Raw genomic sequence first — 15663 nt, 5'->3', positions numbered from 1 at the left:
AAACAAAAAAACAACCGTTTTGGACCGGCCTCCAGCGGGGAGCGCTCTCCACCAAAATGGAGACATTGCCTCGCTCTGTCAATTAGCGGCAACGCGACATGACAGTGCACTGAACTTGTTACGCTCCGAAATGTTTGTTCGCTTTCTTGTTTCTTTCCTCCTTTTTCTGTTTGTTGAAAAACTCACTGTTTATGATTTGCTAATGTTTCGGCGTGCCGCATGTGACACACTTAGCGGATAGCTCCAAAATATTCGCAATTAACCCATTTTTCAAGCGATTTCTGCGAAGAGATGGAAATGCACGAGATCTTGAGCAGAAATTCTTGGTAAATATAATAGCTGTTTCATCAGAGTTGCAAAGCTGGGCCAGAGTTGTTCTACTTTTTATAGTAACAGAAGGAGATCGCGTCTAGAAAGATGTAATAAATCTGAGAAAATATTTAAAAGCTGCAATTCGATAACTAAATTAATTTATTAACAGTTCTGTCAGTAAAAAAACGCTCTCTTATGGCATATAAATGAAAGAGTCATTTAACAATTTAATTCGAGCCACAAAAACAAGTAAATTGCAACAGCAATTATCTCCCATTGAGAATGAGAGCGAGAGTGTTTCGTACAGGCTCTGCATGCAATCAGTTCACCCAAATTGTTCACTGATTAGTGGATTAGTGGCTGTCCAAAAGTTTAGTGGGTAAGGTCTGGGCTCCCGCGTGCTCCCCACAGCTGTAGCAGTAAATGATAGAGAGAGAGAGAGAGAGAGAGAGAGTAAGGGAGAGAGTGAGCTATTGTTGTGCTCTGCACAGCAAGAACATCTGTACACATTGTGGGAGATATATAAATATGTAAATAAATACATACATACATACATATACACATATGTGTACGTATAGTTGTGGATCATGCCGTGTGCGTGCTCTGTGCATACGGAGAGGAATATGTACAATGGATCAGCAGAGAGGAGAAAAAGCATTTGTGTTTGGTTTGCGAGGCAGCAAAGTGCGGAAGCGGACGATACGATGTACAACAAATTGAGTATATTCTGTGGACTGGGTGTGCTGCTCATCTCCATAGCGAGTGGCACTGGACAGTCACTGTCCACCTCCAATGAAACGGAGGTGACATCCACTGCAACAGCACCAGCGGAGCCTCAGAGACTGCTGCTGGCCATCCACTATGAGGCTCTGTGTCCGGATAGCGTTTACTTCATCCGTCGAAGGCTCCACGATGCCCTGCTGGACAACGACTGGTGGCAGTACACTGAACTGAAGCTGTACCCCTTCGGCAAGGCGGGAGTGAGTCCACAGAGCTACATAATCAATAATAATAATCCCTAAATGTATGTATCTCGTTTTAGTTCTACAACAACACTGCCACGAAGGAAATGCAAGTCTTTTGCCAGCACGGCTGGGAGGAATGCGAACTGAATGCACTTCATGGCTGCATTCTGGAGACACTCGAGATTAAAGAGGCCTTCAAGCTGATCTATTGCATGATGCGGGCCTACAGCAACCAGCTGGACAAGTGCTCCAATCACCTGGGTCTCGATGTGAGTGCGGCCAGGAAATGCAAGCAAACGCGCCAGACCCCAGAGATTCTGGCGCCCTACGGCAAGGAGACTCTGAAACTGGGCCTGTCCTTTGTACCCACCATTGTGTTTGAGAATGTAAGCGCGTTATATTTGAGATCCCCTCTAGACATCTTTTTTAATTTGCTGCCTTTAGGTCTTCGAGCCATACGAGCAGAGCAGCATTCGGTACAACTTCGAGGGTCACTTCTGCAGTCAGTACGAGAGAAAGTTCAACATCAAGCTTCCCACGTGCGTCTAGCTAAATCCCATTCAACTATGATGAAGCATTGCATGTTTTATAATGTGGTAAAACCAATAAATAATAATTACACCCGAGGTACCCCTTGGTCTGGTGCTTTCGCTGACTCAGAGCCCACAACGCGGCAGTGAAGAGCTAAAATTGGATCAGCTTATCTCTGGCATTTGCATGGAGATCCTATGATTAGACTGAGACGCAGCTGCAAATAAGATTAGAGCCCCCGTGTGATGGTTCCGCTGCTCAACTTTCAGCGTAATTGCGCGCATTGCTGTCTGTCTGTGGTCTGTAGTTGTGTTGTTCGGCCTTTATTTTTTGCACTGAAGCAGGCTGGCACACGCTCAATGGGGGATCTTGAGGAAATATAAATACAGTCTCCTGCACTCGTGTGTTGATTGAGACCCCCGACAGGGTCGCTGGTTACCAGAGGGGTGGATGAAATGGTACGGAAGTAGCTAGTAAAACTACTTGATGGGTACTTTACCTGCTGGAAAAAAATAACAAAATCTATAGCTACCAAAATCGAATCGATATCGATCCTAATCATCGATAGTTTTTATCAAAACTATATTTATATATGGCTATAATATTTTTTATATGAACAATTCGCGAAGGATTCGTGATAAATTTATAGCTAATAAAGGCAATTTATTCAGTTGCTTATTGTTGCTGATTTATCGATGAGCCTATCGATCTTTCGTTATAATTGAGAATTCTGTCATCACTCTTTGTTTACACATTTTCATTTATTCCACACATTCATACCAAATTCATCTAAGTACTTACATAAATTTGATTTGCGAATCTCCCAGTAACTTGAAATAAACCCCCTCTACGCGATTTTAACCTACGCCACTGCCCGCTTAATGGGCAACGCTCAGTGCAGCTCATAAGTAATTTGGACTCTATTTCAGTGTCAAGCGATCGCTGGCGCTGTGCGGCTGAACGATTTAAAGATCATAAAGTCATTCTGCTTCCCAATGAAGGCGTTTGTCTCTGTCTGCTGTCTGCTGATGTGCATTCTGGCGCTGGCTGGTGCGCGGGTGAGTGACATTTCTGCCTCCATTTCAGAGGAAGAGAACAATAAACGTTCTGAATTTCGCAGCGTCACCATGCACGAGTGACAGAGGCGAGTGACAAGCTGGCCATAACGCTGTACTACGAGTCACTGTGTCCCTACTGCATGGAGTTTGTCACCACACAACTGGGCCCCTCGATGATGGTGAAGGATCGACTGCCATTCACGGATCTCCAGCTAATCCCCTACGGCAATGCCAAGGTGGGTGTTCAGCAGAATTTGCACTTTGCATATAATCCAATGTCATTTTTAGTTGGATGATGACGGAAATGTCGTTTGCCAGCACGGGGAGGAAGAGTGTGATCTGAATGCCTGGCATGGCTGCATACTGCAGCACCATAATATCACCGAATCTGTTCAAATGATTGCCTGCATGATGCGCGGAAAGAAAAACAGACTGGACACCTGTGCCGAACACTATAGGATCGATGTCAGCGACGTCAAGAACTGCCGGAAATCTCGCAGTGTGAACGATATACTGGCAGAGTACGGTAAGGAGACGGCCTTGGTGAATCACGAGGGCGTCCCAGCCGTATCAGTGGATTACGTAAGATCATATAGCAGCTTCGAATCGGAAATCAATTACTGAAAGCTTTACTTTTCCTCTTCCGTAGGTCTACAATGTCAACGAACAAAACGATCTGCTCAATCATTTCGATTCCGTCTTCTGCGCTCGCTACGAGACCATGTACCATTTCAAATTAGCCAACTGCGTGTAATCGGTGTATAGTTTGTATTAAAAAGTCTTTTTGAAGAACATATTGGGGGTGTCACTGAAGCTCAGAAGCTAGTGTTTCACAACAGCGAGCTTTCGAGGGTGATAAATTGTTTTAAGTCGCCATCTAGTGGTCAATTATTTGTGTACAACTACTGAACACTGATGACATCAGACCAAAAAGCACCAACATATTTTGGTATATTTCTGGGGTATTTCTTAGAATCACGAATTCAATTTCTTGTCCCTGCAGCAGGGTGACCGGTAAAATTGAGTCGACGGTATATGTACGGTATATTTTTTTCTAGTGTTCGTTCGGCAAACAACTCTTTTTTGAGTTCAAAATTAAACAGAACATCAAAATCGAGGAAAATGGTTTTAGATTCACGGTATATTTTACGATATATTTCGAAAATGAAAAAGTATATTTCGGTCTATTTTCGAGGCCCTCACGGTATATTTTATCGATAAATCCGCGGTCACACTGGACGAGTGATTCGCGAATTAAAATTTTTTTTCAATTTTATATTCTGTAATTCTGGGATAAATTGCATAAAATCAATTAGATAAACAGATACAGAGTATAAAACGTGCGATGAGTGAGACCATAAACACCGCGGCGCAGTTTCCGTCCTTCGAGAAACCGACCGTGCAGTTCAACGAGCGGGGCTGGGGACCATGCGAACTGCCGGACACGTTTAAGGATGTACCCTACCAGCCGTTCAGCAAGAACGATCGCCTGGGCAAGATCTGCGACTGGACGAGCACCTCGAACAACGACAAGAAGTACCAGAGTAAGTGCAATACAGAACTACATTTAAAATTCGCATTTCTTCACATTTGTACGCTCACAAAGTGAGGTTATGTGCATGCGTCGTGGCAGAGGTTATAGCGTTGTTGTGTTTTTGTGTGTTTTTAGACAAGTACGCGTCCAGCTTTGGAACTGGCAACCAGTACTCTTACTACCATGAGGAGGACGAGACCACGTTCCACTTGGTCGACACGGCCCGCGTGCAGAAGCCGCCTCACCAGCGCGGACGCTTCCGCAACATGCGCGGACGCGGTGGTCGAGGTCGCAATCCCCGTGGCGGTCTGAACAACCACAGCCACCATCACCACGGCATGACGACTCTCAATGGCAAGAATGTGAAGGCTCGCGATACCCGTCGCGGCATGGGCAAGAAGTTCGGTCATCGCGGTCCACCACCAAAGATGCGCGAATCCTCGGTGGCGGTGCGCGCCGACTGGGCTTCCATTGAGGAAATGGACTTCCCTCGTCTCATCAAGCTGTCGCTGCCCAACATCAAGGATGGTGTCGATATCGCCACCTGCGGCACTCTGGAGTACTACGACAAGACCTATGACCGAATCAACGTGAAGAACGAGAAGCCGCTGCAGAAGATCGATCGCATTGTGCACACGGTGACCACCACCGACGATCCGGTTATTCGTCGTCTGTCCAAGACCGTGGGCAATGTGTTTGCCACAGATGCTATTCTGGCCACCATTATGTGCTCGACGCGCTCCAACTACTCCTGGGACATTGTCATTGAGAAGGTTGGCGACAAGATCTTCATGGACAAGCGTGATCACACGGAGTTCGATTTGTTGACTGTGAACGAAAGCAGCGTGGAGCCCCCAACCGACGATGACAGCTCTTGCAACTCGCCCCGCAATCTGGCCATCGAGGCCACCTTTATCAACCACAACTTCAGCCAGCAGGTGCTCAAGACCGGCGACCAGGAGGCCAAGTTCAAGTTTGAGGAGCCCAATCCCTTCATCAGCGAAGACGAGGACATCCAGGTGGCCAGCGTGGGCTATCGCTACAAGAAGTGGGAGCTCGGAAGCGATATTGTAAGCAAAAGTTCATGAAAATCCTCAAAGCATTGCTCTAACCCATTCCATTCCATGTGTGCTTTGTAGGTTCTGGTGGCGCGTTGCGAACACGACGGCGTGCTGCAGACACCCAGTGGCGAGCCGCAGTTCATGTCGATCAAGGCCCTCAATGAGTGGGACTCCAAGCTGGCCAATGGCGTTGAATGGCGCCAGAAGTTGGACACACAGCGCGGTGCTGTTCTGGCCAATGAGTTGCGCAACAACGCCTGCAAGCTGGCCAAGTGGACCGTTCAGGCCGTGCTCGCGGGCTCCGATCAGCTGAAGCTGGGCTATGTGTCGCGTATCAACCCGAGGGATCATTCGCGGCATGTCATTCTGGGCACGCAGCAGTTTAAGCCGCACGAGTTCGCCACGCAGATCAATTTGAGCATGGACAATGCCTGGGGCGTGCTCCGTTGCATAATTGACTTGGTGATGAAGCAGAAGGATGGCAAATATCTGATCATGAAGGACCCCAACAAGCCGATCATTCGTCTCTACGATATCCCCGACAACACATTCGACTCCGATGACTCGGACGACGGTGAGGGCGATGATGGTGAGGGTTTCCAGCAGGTCTACAATTACGCGAACAACAGCAACAAACCTTAGACGACACAGGCACTCAGCACCCACTTCCAGCCGCTATTGGAACGGGTTACAGACCTTTTATTAACCATAAAATCATTGATAACAAATGTCCTTTCGCAGAAGTCGACGCGTTCTAGGCGCTAGTTGTAACAATCTGTATCTGAGTTGTATCTGCAGCTTATTCCTAGTAAAACACAGAAAGCGAAACGACGCTACCTACTCTTTACTGGAGGGTGCCTCTTTGTCAATTTCTTCAACATTGTATTAGGTTTATATATTGAAGCCTTGGCATGTAGTGCAGTTTTCGATTGCCCAAGAGAAGGCTTATGCTTTCGCTGCATAAAATCAAGACCGATAATATGACAGTGGCTTAAAGTAAAAGGATCAACAGACAGGGCACGTACAACCTTTGAAGGCGCTGATCAATGTACCGAAGGCTCATCGGGTGGGGTGCAGTGGCGAGCAGAGTTCGCATGGGAGAATGGTTTCACAACGAAGCCGTTCCGAGAACGCTCCACAGCCGTTTTTCAGCCGCTCAGTTACCGCTCCACAATATTGCTTCACCAGATGAATACAGAGCTTAGCAGCCATAACGTCATAAAAGACGTCTGGTTAAGAATTTATAGACTGCACATTAATCATTACAGGAATTTGAACATATGACTTCCACAATGCCAACTGGAATCACCGGGAAAATCCTCCACCTATGTACACACATACATACATACATACATAAAGATGTTCATATGTATCAGTATGTAATTCTCTATCTTGGGACACCTTTGACACGCTGTCGTTTGGCTCTCGCGATAACGCGCTTAATAATCTCGTCAGAGGCTAATTAATGAGACTCAAACCGGCTCAACCACTGGAGTGTGCCTTTAGTCTCGTCTAGAAGCGCATTGCGACCAGATCAATCGTAAGCTGCCAATATGCTGACGGATCAGAAGCTAGTACTACTCCCGCTGCTATTGCTGCTGCTGGCCTGTGCTCAACGAGCTGGTGAGCCGTCCTTCAGGGTGCCAACAACCGGTTTTAATCAGTGCAATAATGCAACGCGAATTGCCACTCATTTAATGTAGGTGCTGCGCAGATCAGCTTCGGCAGCTGCACGCCGCAGCAGAGTGAGGAGCGTGGCTTCTGCGTCCATATTGAGAGCTGTCCCTTCCTCTACACCATCCTCAAAGCGGATAAGACGACCCCAGCTCAGCGCACGCTGCTCTCGAAGAGCCAATGCGGACTGGACAACAGGCAGGAGGGTCTACTGAATCGCATTCTGGTCTGTTGTCCGGTGAGCAAACGCGGTGCCCAGGTCACAAATGGCAACGCTGCGGCAGAGGAGCACCTGCCGGGCAATGTGCTGCCTGGCAATGAGACATGTGGCATCCATTTTGCTGACCGCATAGTGGGCGGCCGCAATACCACTCTCTCGGAGTTCCCATGGATGGTTCTACTCCAGTATAAGAAGCGTGAGTGGGTCAATAATAATACGGGGAGAGTTTCATATTATCCACTTCCGAATTGGCAGTTTTCTCCGAGGATTATAGCTTCAATTGTGGCGGCACTTTGATTAACTCCCGCTATGTGCTAACAGCCGGACACTGTCTGGCCAGTCGCCGATTGGACATGTCCGGCACGGCCCTGCATGCCGTCCGCCTAGGGGAATGGGACACCAATACGGACCCCGATTGCGTGGCCGAGAAGAATGGCAAGACGACATGCGCCCCCGGGCACATAGACATTGAGGTGGAGAAGCGAATCATCCATGAGGCTTATGTGCCCAACTCCATTGACCAGTTGAATGACATAGCCCTTTTGCGTCTCAAGAAGAGTGTCAGGTGAGGGGAAGACATAACCCAACTGTTCTGATCTGAGCTCTAATTTAATCGTGGCATTGCAGCTACTCGGATTATGTGAGGCCCATTTGCCTGGGCATCAATGAAGATGTACGGACGAATATCTTCGAGGGCTATGCGATGGACGTGGCCGGCTGGGGTCTCACCGAGAAGAAGGTGCCCAGCCCACGCAAGCTTAAGATCACCGTCGATGTGTGGAACCTGAAGGCGTGTCAGGACAAGTACAGCACCTACAAGGTGAATCTGAACGATAATCAGCTGTGTGCCGGTGGCAAGGCGAATGTCGACACCTGCGGCGGTGACTCTGGTGGCCCCCTAATGGTGGCCATCAACACTGGCGGCAGGGAGGTGTTCTATGTGGCCGGCATCACGTCTTACGGTCCGGATCCGTGCGGCCTACAGGGCTGGCCGGGTGTTTACACCCGAACTGGGGCATTTGTCGATTGGATACAGCGTAAATTGGAGGCATAATAAATAATGTTGCTAATTTATTCACATTTCTCGCATTTGCTAGCTTAAAATATAGCACGCAATTAGTGCTGGGGCAAGGTGCGCAGGAGTAGCCATTAAACTTAAATTATGCTAAGCTCTCTCTCTTTTTTTAAAGTGGAATGCGAAACAAAACACAGATTCAAATTCAAAACTAGGTAGTAGAACATGCATTCAATACACGTGCAAAAATTACATTCGATATTTGGGGCCAACTTAAATGACATAAATAAAACCTTCTTCTGTTGCATTCCCTACATTTGACCAATTGGCTTAGCTAATCGCTACTTATTATACGTACATATTTGCTTCTTATATTTTCTAGAACTGATCGGATATTACTTAATGGATCTGTGACAACATAAACACATTGAATTTAATTTAGGAGAACATTTTGTATAACTAAAGGGGGCGATTGCCAGCAATTCGAATAGGCTTCAAAATAGAGATTCGATAGTGTATTTGTATAAGACGCTGCCATTGCTGGGGCGAGCTTCAAATTAACCCTCCTCTGGTGCAGCGCGTGGCGCCTTTCCAGTTTCGACGGCCATCCACTCGGCAGTCGACTCATCTATGGCTTCCAAAGCGGGTTCGACGTCATCCATTGCGGGATTCGGTGCAGTATCCAAGGCATCCAATGCAGGTTTCAGTTGAGCTAGAACACCCTTGACCGCAACGCAAAATCCACGGCTGCACGGGAGTAGGGGAAACTCGGGCATCTCGCATGGGGCCTTGTACTCCGCCGGCATTTCTAAAATATATGTCCATGAGTCATGCAATTCAATTTATCAACCCAGAGGGCAGACAGAGAGACTACTCACCCTTAATGCTGGTAATTTTCAGGCGCTGCGCCTCAGATGAGTAATCGGCCCATGCCTGTATGCGGTCATACAGCTCTGTGCCAAACTCCTTAAAGTGCTGAATCAATTCATTGCGGAAGATGAGCGGCGGATTCTGCAGCTGCTTGACCGTGGAATGGGCTAGTTTTATGATTGCCATTTCGTTATAGACCCGAGAGTTCTCTTGGCCCAGTTGTGTGCCTAAAAAAGATCCGAGATTAAATTTGTTCTCTGATTTTTCGAGTTTGTAAATGCTTACCGCGTTGCTTCTCATAGCCCGCCTCATTATAGTAGGGCTCATCGACCAGTATGAGGCCCTGTATCGAGACGAGCACCTGCAACATGGTGCTGGTTATCGACCACATTTCAGTGTCACGCCCTGACCAAGTGCCGAGCAAAGATACGCACACCTTGCCCTCTTCGTACAGGTTCGGATTGAGACGCTCCGTGCAATAGCTGGTGTAATGACAGATTGGCGGAGCCCTCGGATAGTCGCGACCCATTTGAAAGTCGAAGAAGAACAAGGCGTTCTGGTAGGGCGTGCTCTTGGGTCCCACCATCATCACAGACATGAGATCCATACGATCTTCATAGGCACGCACAATAACTCCCGGTGGCAGCGACAACTGCAGCAGGGAGTACTCACGCTGAATAGATCGCTGGTACTGCGCCTTGTTCGCCGGTATCACCGGACTGCGAATGAAGCGATGTGAAAGCGGTGCATTGGGCAGCACCTCGAAGCAGTTCTCGCAAACGGGAGAGTTGCGAGTTGGAGAGACAATTTCAGGTGTGGGCGAGGGCGATGAGCAGGCCATGGGGCGATCAATGGGTGGCAGCGACTCTGACAATGCGTTCAGGTCCAATGTGTGCTCCATGGCATCGCATTTTGACAGGCTCTGTTCAATTTCCACCTTAGGTATTGGCTGTGCCGATTCCACCTCGTTGAGGTCGATGGCGATGTCCACTGTTTCAATATCATAAGTGCCAGCATCCGAATGCTCTTCATCTGTATCTTTAGCTTCTTGTGCTTCTCTGCGTGCACGTTTAATTTTATCATTAACCAACCTGCGGCATTTCGACAATTGTTCCTTAATAAGCAGAGCAAACATCTCGATGGTTTCGGTGCGGCTGCTGTCCGTAAACTCAGCAACCACCTGTGGCTTCACCTCAGTAGGCGACGGCGACGGCGACTGCTCCACTTTTGGCTCGACAGGATCACGATCGCTGGCCGAGTTGGTCAGCTCGCTCATGCTGTTCTCTCCCCGTGAGTGAACTCCAGAATCATTCTGAAAAAGTATGCTTAAAAATCTACACTTGAGTTGATGGACCAAAAAATAGCCCTTACCTTTGTCTTATTCCGTATTTCAAAAGCCACAAGAATACTGTTACGCGCCACTTCGATCAAATGATTATATTCGCAACGATATTTGGCTATCAACTTTGAGTTTTCGCAATTCTCCTCCTCTGTGGCTGCTGGCTCATCCTCCTCCTCGGTGACAATGTCGCCAGTTCGCTTGCATTGAACTTCGTCTATTTCGGTTGATGATTTTCGCTTTGTTGGCGTCGATGTCGACTGGGCGCTCCCAGGTGGGCCATCAACCTGGAGCCTCAATGGCGTCGTGGCTAAGTCCATATCAGCATCAACATTAATTATACTTTGGATGGCCCTGTAGGTCTCGGAGATGCGATTCGAGTCCAATGCGTGCTCGAAATGATCCGGGCCAAAGAAGCTGGTCTTGAGCAGGCGATCCAGGTAATGGCAATTAGCATAGATGGTAACCAAATCGATGTGTACCTCTGACTTTTCAGCGTCCGGCAGCAGATTGTGAATCTTCTCGAGCTTACCCAGAGCATCGCTCACGCTGTCGATGCCCGTTATGATGTGCTCTTTCTCTGTGAGCTGGCCGTGCATACTATCCTCCGACTGGGTCTCCCACGAGTTGTCCGACCCATCGGACAGATAGCCATCGTGGTCGTGATCGCTCTGATTGATCTCAAAGAGATCCTGTGGATAGCACATGGTAATATGTCCCAAGGCCCACCAAACGCGCACACGGCCATCGGGAAAGTTGTCGATCACCTGGCCAGCTGTCGAGTTCACATTCTCATTTGTAAAATTCGAGACCCTTATGACCATGGTGCCGGGTCGATACTGATAGTCGGCGTGATCCTTCAAATCATAGACGCTTAGCTCCTCCACCTCCTTGCATGTGGGACTGCAATAGATAGGGATCAGAAATGGTCAGAAATTATCCTCTGCATGAAATATGAAAAAAAAAATACATACACTGTATCCTTTTTGGTATAAATATTGAACCATTTGACCTTTGCAATACGTTCATCATGATCCACGGACTGAATTACGCCATATTCCGTCTGCGAGAGGTTGTTCTCGTTCGCCTTGCTCACAAAGTCACCCGGAAAGAACTCATGATTGTCCAGATGGTGTATGGGATAAAGATGTGTCGACTGAATATTCTCCTCCACGCTGCCATCCTGCCATACGACAGTAGCGGTACTGCGGACCACTAGCGTCTCCACCACAATCTCATCACCGTCGCGAGGGTCTATATGTTTCTTAATGAATGGTGACGTGAGTGTCTTCTTTTGAAGCTTCTTCTTTTTGGAGGAACGTTTGCCAATCCGCACGGAGATGCGCTGCTGATTATTAGTTGCGCCAGCAACACTACCACCAACACCACTCGTGTTTGTGGAGGCAGCCACTGGTGTCTTATTCTTTTCATCTTTGGCCTCAGGTAGTGGTCCGGCTGCCAATTCCTCTTGGCCTTCCGATTCTGTAGTCACGTCTAGGCACACTTCTTCGCCATCACCATCCTCAGTCAGGTCCGCGGACTCGTCATGGTTGCTTGATGAAAGCTTTGTGGACGAACCAGTGCCCGCTTCGCGGCCTTTGTGTGAGACATTGGCCGCGGCTTCGATATCGCCATTGGACCGTGAACGCGAATTGACAGATTTATTCGAAAGACGTCGAATTTTGGGCATGTTGCGGGCATTGCCAGTAATGGAGCCTTTCGGCTTGCTCCGTTTGGCCTCGACAACTCCCTGATTTTCGTAAATTGACTTATATTTAGCCGCTGGAATGCAGAGTGAAATCGAGCATAAGAGATTATATTCGTCAAACAATCCGCTAAATACTTACAGATTTCATCCTCCCACTCCTGTTGATCGAGCAGTGTATCGTGTTTCGAATATGTAAGGAAGAATCGATCGTGAATTTGAAGCATGTAAGATTCATAGAGATTGAGGCGCTTCATTTTCTTCAAATCTTCGCCCAGGACATGAGTTTTTGGCTGCTTGAGAGGATCGCCATTGCAGTCGTTTGTGGTGGCACGACATGTCCAGGCCACGTTCACTCCAAGGGTTTTGATCGATTCCACGACATACTATGGTAGAAGGATACAACAATAAATGTTAAATCTTTTTGATTCATTTGTTTGCTTTTGCTTGAATTCTTACCAAGGCTCGCTTGCGACTTGCGGGCAATGGTATATCCGGAGTTAGGTTTTGAAAGCGATCGCAGGACGGCAGACGACCCACAACCACGTTGCCGGGAAACAACACATTTTGAGTGAGTACTTCAGGCAGCGTTGCATCCCTGAACTTGTGGAAACAGGACGATCCAATTTCAAACTTTCCTCCATTGCAAGTTCTACCAAATAAAAAAACCAAAGAAACCAACGAATTAAACAAGCCACTGGCGATGGTATGTATGAGTAGGCTACCTGAGCACAGCGACCTCGTCCACATTGATGGTGGTGCCCACCCAGGTGTCAAAGCATACGGTTACATCACGTGCCCACTGTGAGATCGGACGAAAACGCTCCGCAGGTACATTCTTGATGACGAACTTGGAGCCAAGCACCTTCACGTCCGCCGTCACGCTAACATCCCTCACATAGCCAGACGGCCCAGTGAGATCTCTCTGGCCAGGCAGGCGACGACGCACAACATCGCCAGGCATCAATGTGCGGTCTGCGAGGCCAATCTGCAAAGCCACATGTTGAGGAAACAGAAGAGAAGAACAACGAAAGAGAAAACAAACACGTGTCAATGCCGAAAAAAAAACAGTTGTTCAAACAGTTATGAACAGTTATTTGTGGGCCAATGCCAATGCCAATGGCAATGTCAATGCCAGTTACATAACCTCAACGGGGTGGCTGTACTTACCGCGGACTCCTTTCGAATCTGCTCCTTGCCATCGGGATAGAAGGACACACGAACCTCGCCCGTAAACAGCGGATCGTTATCATCCTCGTCCTCCGATGAGTGCGACTCGGCCGTCTCAGTTACGACCCCAAAGTGCACGCGACCCCGCGAATCGATGCGAAAGACCTCATCCTCGAAAAAGAAATGGCAAGGGCTGTTTTTTTTTGCATTCCTGGACTCCGCTGCTCCGCCGCCCGTCTTGCGATGGCTTGATGCACCACCTCCCAGGCCAAGCTCTTCTGTGTCCTCCACCAGGGTTTTAGGGAGGGTGCCAACATTTTTGTCAGCACCCGCCTCACGACTCGACATATTATTACCAATGATGAACTGTGTTCATAGGAGAGAAATTATAGCTTGCGATATACTGGTGCAGCGCCCTCGAGCTTAGTTGGACAAACGATTTACAATTTGCGTGGCGAGTTCCCAACGACTTGGGCTCCTTTAAACGATTTTTACGGCAACTCTCTGGTGCGACACGACTCTATGCGGAAAACGCTATTGAGCCCGCAATTAATTTTTACGCGGTTATATTCGGTGTGCAAGTAAATTTTCTTTCCGACTTCTTTTAAAATTAAAACTATAAATAAAACATTCAAATTCTACAACAAAAACAAAAACGAGAGAGACTGCTCAGTCTCAGTGTGACAGCGGATTTACAGAACAAATTTACTGACAGACCCTCAAAAATATTTCGCAATATACCAAAAATTAATTAAATATACCAAATGGCAGTCAATATGCCATCAACTCAATTTTGACGTCAAAATATGCTGAAAAGTATACAGTAAACGGTCACTTATAGACGCTGGAACTGCTTCAGAAAAATTTAAATAATCTACTGATCGAAAAACAGCCTAGGAAAACGTTTCCTGAAATTTCCTTAGGAAATGTGTTTTTTTCTCTATTATTTCCTGTGTATATTTACATTGAAACATTGACACCTACTCCATGACATTCGAAGAAATCCCAACAGTATTTTTAAATACCCCTATATGTACATACATGTAAGAATAAATACAATAGAACCAATTATAATTTGACCTATTTTATTTGACGGAAATTTTGTACATATTTGTTCTAATATTGCACTCCCCCCTTTGTTACATGTTATCACACCTAACTATCATGGGCGGCGCGAACTGCGAGTGGCGCACACCGAACGAGTAGGCCTGTCCAGATTTGCCGGGACGGTAGTACATCAGATCGTAGAAGTTGGGGCCAGGACCCACGCCCTTAGTCGCGAGGCCCACTCGCGGCGACATTGAGTATTGCGGGGCGCGTGTCAAGTTCACATTGATATCGCCAGGAGCGTAGGCAGCAGGACCAGGTGACATTCCCTTTGTGAGCGTCTTTGTTTGCAGTCCCCTAAATGACAGACGATTGAATTAGTCATCGATCAGCTGCACTGGCTGCAAGGACTGAGCTACTCACATGCTATACGCTGGCGCGGCTTGTTTTACGGTGTTGACGTCATACTTGTAGGCATTCGGACCAGGTCCGTGCCTCTTGAAATTGTAGTCCGTGCGCAGACCCATGGAGTAGGACGGTGCATTGATGCCCGTGAAAAAAGGCTTTAGATGCACATCGTGTGCCCCGGGTCCAGGACCAAATCTTTTATCTGCAATTAATGGTTGAAAGGTAACCATACCACTTGACATATGAAACACTTACCAATGGTATTCAACCGCGGAGCTATCGAGTACTCCAAGCCACCAGCCTTGCCATATCTCGTCAGCTTGTCGACCTTGTAGGCACCTGCACCAGGTCCAATGTTCCTCCCCTGAAAGTTGGTTCGCATTCCGAAGGAATACTGGGGTAGACGCTGCTTACGCGAATCGTGACGATCGTAGCCCAAAGTGGGTGGCAGCATATAAGCGCCTGGGCCAGGTCCTGCCAACAACCAAACACATTATCCCTAATCCTAAGACGTTTTTAACTGTCAAATTTTCCTCACCTACAGGCCGCACCGCCATTTTGTATTATTTTGTTAGTTTTGGGGGAATATTAGAAACAAATATTTTATTGAAAATTTTGAACTCAAAAAGAGTTGTTTGCCGAACGAACACCAAAAATAGAATGATAATTCCAACAGTCCGCCATGCTGGGACAGTAAAAATTAAATTCAACGACTACTTTGTAAGGAAATACGCAAGGGACATACATATTATGA

At 47.4% G+C, this 15663-nt stretch overlaps 6 protein-coding genes across 6 annotated transcripts; 4 read left to right on the top strand and 2 right to left on the bottom strand.

Moving 5' to 3' along the window:
• The first annotated feature begins 964 nt into the window (after positions 1-964).
• LOC117899047 (GILT-like protein 3) lies at positions 965-1899 on the top strand. Its single transcript, XM_034808807.1, has 3 exons — positions 965-1292; positions 1355-1663; positions 1722-1899. The coding sequence occupies exons 1-3, from the start codon at positions 1017-1019 to the stop codon at positions 1824-1826; spliced, it is 690 nt and encodes a 229-aa protein (XP_034664698.1). The 5' UTR covers positions 965-1016; the 3' UTR covers positions 1827-1899.
• Positions 1900-2708: 809 nt separating this feature from the next.
• LOC117899049 (GILT-like protein 2) lies at positions 2709-3660 on the top strand. The gene is made up of 4 exons (XM_034808809.1): positions 2709-2866; positions 2929-3102; positions 3155-3448; positions 3516-3660. Exons 1-4 carry the CDS (start codon positions 2804-2806, stop codon positions 3618-3620), a joined length of 636 nt encoding a protein of 211 aa, XP_034664700.1. The 5' UTR covers positions 2709-2803; the 3' UTR covers positions 3621-3660.
• Positions 3661-4109: 449 nt separating this feature from the next.
• LOC117899045 (eukaryotic translation initiation factor 3 subunit D-1) lies at positions 4110-6292 on the top strand. The gene is made up of 3 exons (XM_034808804.1): positions 4110-4410; positions 4536-5470; positions 5540-6292. Exons 1-3 carry the CDS (start codon positions 4212-4214, stop codon positions 6101-6103), a joined length of 1698 nt encoding a protein of 565 aa, XP_034664695.1. The 5' UTR covers positions 4110-4211; the 3' UTR covers positions 6104-6292.
• Positions 6293-6947: 655 nt separating this feature from the next.
• LOC117899046 (spaetzle-processing enzyme) lies at positions 6948-8524 on the top strand. Its single transcript, XM_034808806.1, has 4 exons — positions 6948-7084; positions 7165-7551; positions 7611-7920; positions 7983-8524. Exons 1-4 carry the CDS (start codon positions 7015-7017, stop codon positions 8407-8409), a joined length of 1194 nt encoding a protein of 397 aa, XP_034664697.1. The 5' UTR covers positions 6948-7014; the 3' UTR covers positions 8410-8524.
• Positions 8525-8621: 97 nt separating this feature from the next.
• LOC117899043 ((E3-independent) E2 ubiquitin-conjugating enzyme UBE2O) lies at positions 8622-14116 on the bottom strand. Its single transcript, XM_034808802.1, has 10 exons — positions 13899-14116; positions 13455-13820; positions 13010-13272; positions 12744-12936; positions 12427-12670; positions 11554-12361; positions 10612-11482; positions 9526-10552; positions 9249-9467; positions 8622-9178 (listed from the first exon to the last, which is right to left on the bottom strand). Exons 2-10 carry the CDS (start codon positions 13800-13802, stop codon positions 8928-8930), a joined length of 4224 nt encoding a protein of 1407 aa, XP_034664693.1. The 5' UTR covers positions 13803-13820; positions 13899-14116; the 3' UTR covers positions 8622-8927.
• Positions 14117-14520: 404 nt separating this feature from the next.
• On the bottom strand, positions 14521-15602 carry LOC117899048 (outer dense fiber protein 3-B). The gene is made up of 4 exons (XM_034808808.1): positions 15448-15602; positions 15165-15383; positions 14925-15111; positions 14521-14858 (listed from the first exon to the last, which is right to left on the bottom strand). Exons 1-4 carry the CDS (start codon positions 15464-15466, stop codon positions 14594-14596), a joined length of 690 nt encoding a protein of 229 aa, XP_034664699.1. The 5' UTR covers positions 15467-15602; the 3' UTR covers positions 14521-14593.
• Positions 15603-15663: the final 61 nt, after the last annotated feature.

Source organism: Drosophila subobscura, chromosome O (genome assembly GCF_008121235.1).
Source record: "Drosophila subobscura isolate 14011-0131.10 chromosome O, UCBerk_Dsub_1.0, whole genome shotgun sequence".
Lineage (NCBI taxonomy): Eukaryota > Metazoa > Arthropoda > Insecta > Diptera > Drosophilidae > Drosophila > Drosophila subobscura.
The sequence above is the reverse complement of the archived record's forward strand: the minus strand, read 5'-3'. Positions and strand labels throughout refer to the sequence as shown.

What these genes read in the sequence shown, in the direction of transcription:
- LOC117899047 (XM_034808807.1), top strand. Translation starts at nt 1,017, where the DNA reads ATGTACAACAAATTGAGTATATTCTGTGGACTGGGTGTGCTGCTCATC. An exon ending in ACCCCTTCGGCAAGGCGGGA is followed by an intron (nt 1,293 to 1,354) that starts GTGAGTCCACAG and finishes ATCTCGTTTTAG; the next exon opens with TTCTACAACAACACTGCCAC. An exon ending in CCACCATTGTGTTTGAGAAT is followed by an intron (nt 1,664 to 1,721) that starts GTAAGCGCGTTA and finishes TGCTGCCTTTAG; the next exon opens with GTCTTCGAGCCATACGAGCA.
- LOC117899049 (XM_034808809.1), top strand. Translation starts at nt 2,804, where the DNA reads ATGAAGGCGTTTGTCTCTGTCTGCTGTCTGCTGATGTGCATTCTGGCG. An exon ending in TCCCCTACGGCAATGCCAAG is followed by an intron (nt 3,103 to 3,154) that starts GTGGGTGTTCAG and finishes TGTCATTTTTAG; the next exon opens with TTGGATGATGACGGAAATGT. An exon ending in CAGCCGTATCAGTGGATTAC is followed by an intron (nt 3,449 to 3,515) that starts GTAAGATCATAT and finishes CCTCTTCCGTAG; the next exon opens with GTCTACAATGTCAACGAACA.
- LOC117899045 (XM_034808804.1), top strand. Translation starts at nt 4,212, where the DNA reads ATGAGTGAGACCATAAACACCGCGGCGCAGTTTCCGTCCTTCGAGAAA. An exon ending in CAACGACAAGAAGTACCAGA is followed by an intron (nt 4,411 to 4,535) that starts GTAAGTGCAATA and finishes GTGTGTTTTTAG; the next exon opens with ACAAGTACGCGTCCAGCTTT. An exon ending in GGGAGCTCGGAAGCGATATT is followed by an intron (nt 5,471 to 5,539) that starts GTAAGCAAAAGT and finishes TGTGCTTTGTAG; the next exon opens with GTTCTGGTGGCGCGTTGCGA.
- LOC117899046 (XM_034808806.1), top strand. Translation starts at nt 7,015, where the DNA reads ATGCTGACGGATCAGAAGCTAGTACTACTCCCGCTGCTATTGCTGCTG. An exon ending in GGCCTGTGCTCAACGAGCTG is followed by an intron (nt 7,085 to 7,164) that starts GTGAGCCGTCCT and finishes CATTTAATGTAG; the next exon opens with GTGCTGCGCAGATCAGCTTC. An exon ending in CGTCTCAAGAAGAGTGTCAG is followed by an intron (nt 7,921 to 7,982) that starts GTGAGGGGAAGA and finishes GTGGCATTGCAG; the next exon opens with CTACTCGGATTATGTGAGGC.
- LOC117899043 (XM_034808802.1), bottom strand. Translation starts at nt 13,802, where the DNA reads ATGTCGAGTCGTGAGGCGGGTGCTGACAAAAATGTTGGCACCCTCCCT. An exon ending in AGATTCGAAAGGAGTCCGCG is followed by an intron (nt 13,273 to 13,454) that starts GTAAGTACAGCC and finishes GTGGCTTTGCAG; the next exon opens with ATTGGCCTCGCAGACCGCAC. An exon ending in GGAGTGGGAGGATGAAATCT is followed by an intron (nt 12,362 to 12,426) that starts GTAAGTATTTAG and finishes TCTGCATTCCAG; the next exon opens with CGGCTAAATATAAGTCAATT.
- LOC117899048 (XM_034808808.1), bottom strand. An exon ending in TCCGCGGTTGAATACCATTG is followed by an intron (nt 15,112 to 15,164) that starts GTAAGTGTTTCA and finishes CATTAATTGCAG; the next exon opens with ATAAAAGATTTGGTCCTGGA. An exon ending in GCCGCGCCAGCGTATAGCAT is followed by an intron (nt 14,859 to 14,924) that starts GTGAGTAGCTCA and finishes TCTGTCATTTAG; the next exon opens with GGGACTGCAAACAAAGACGC.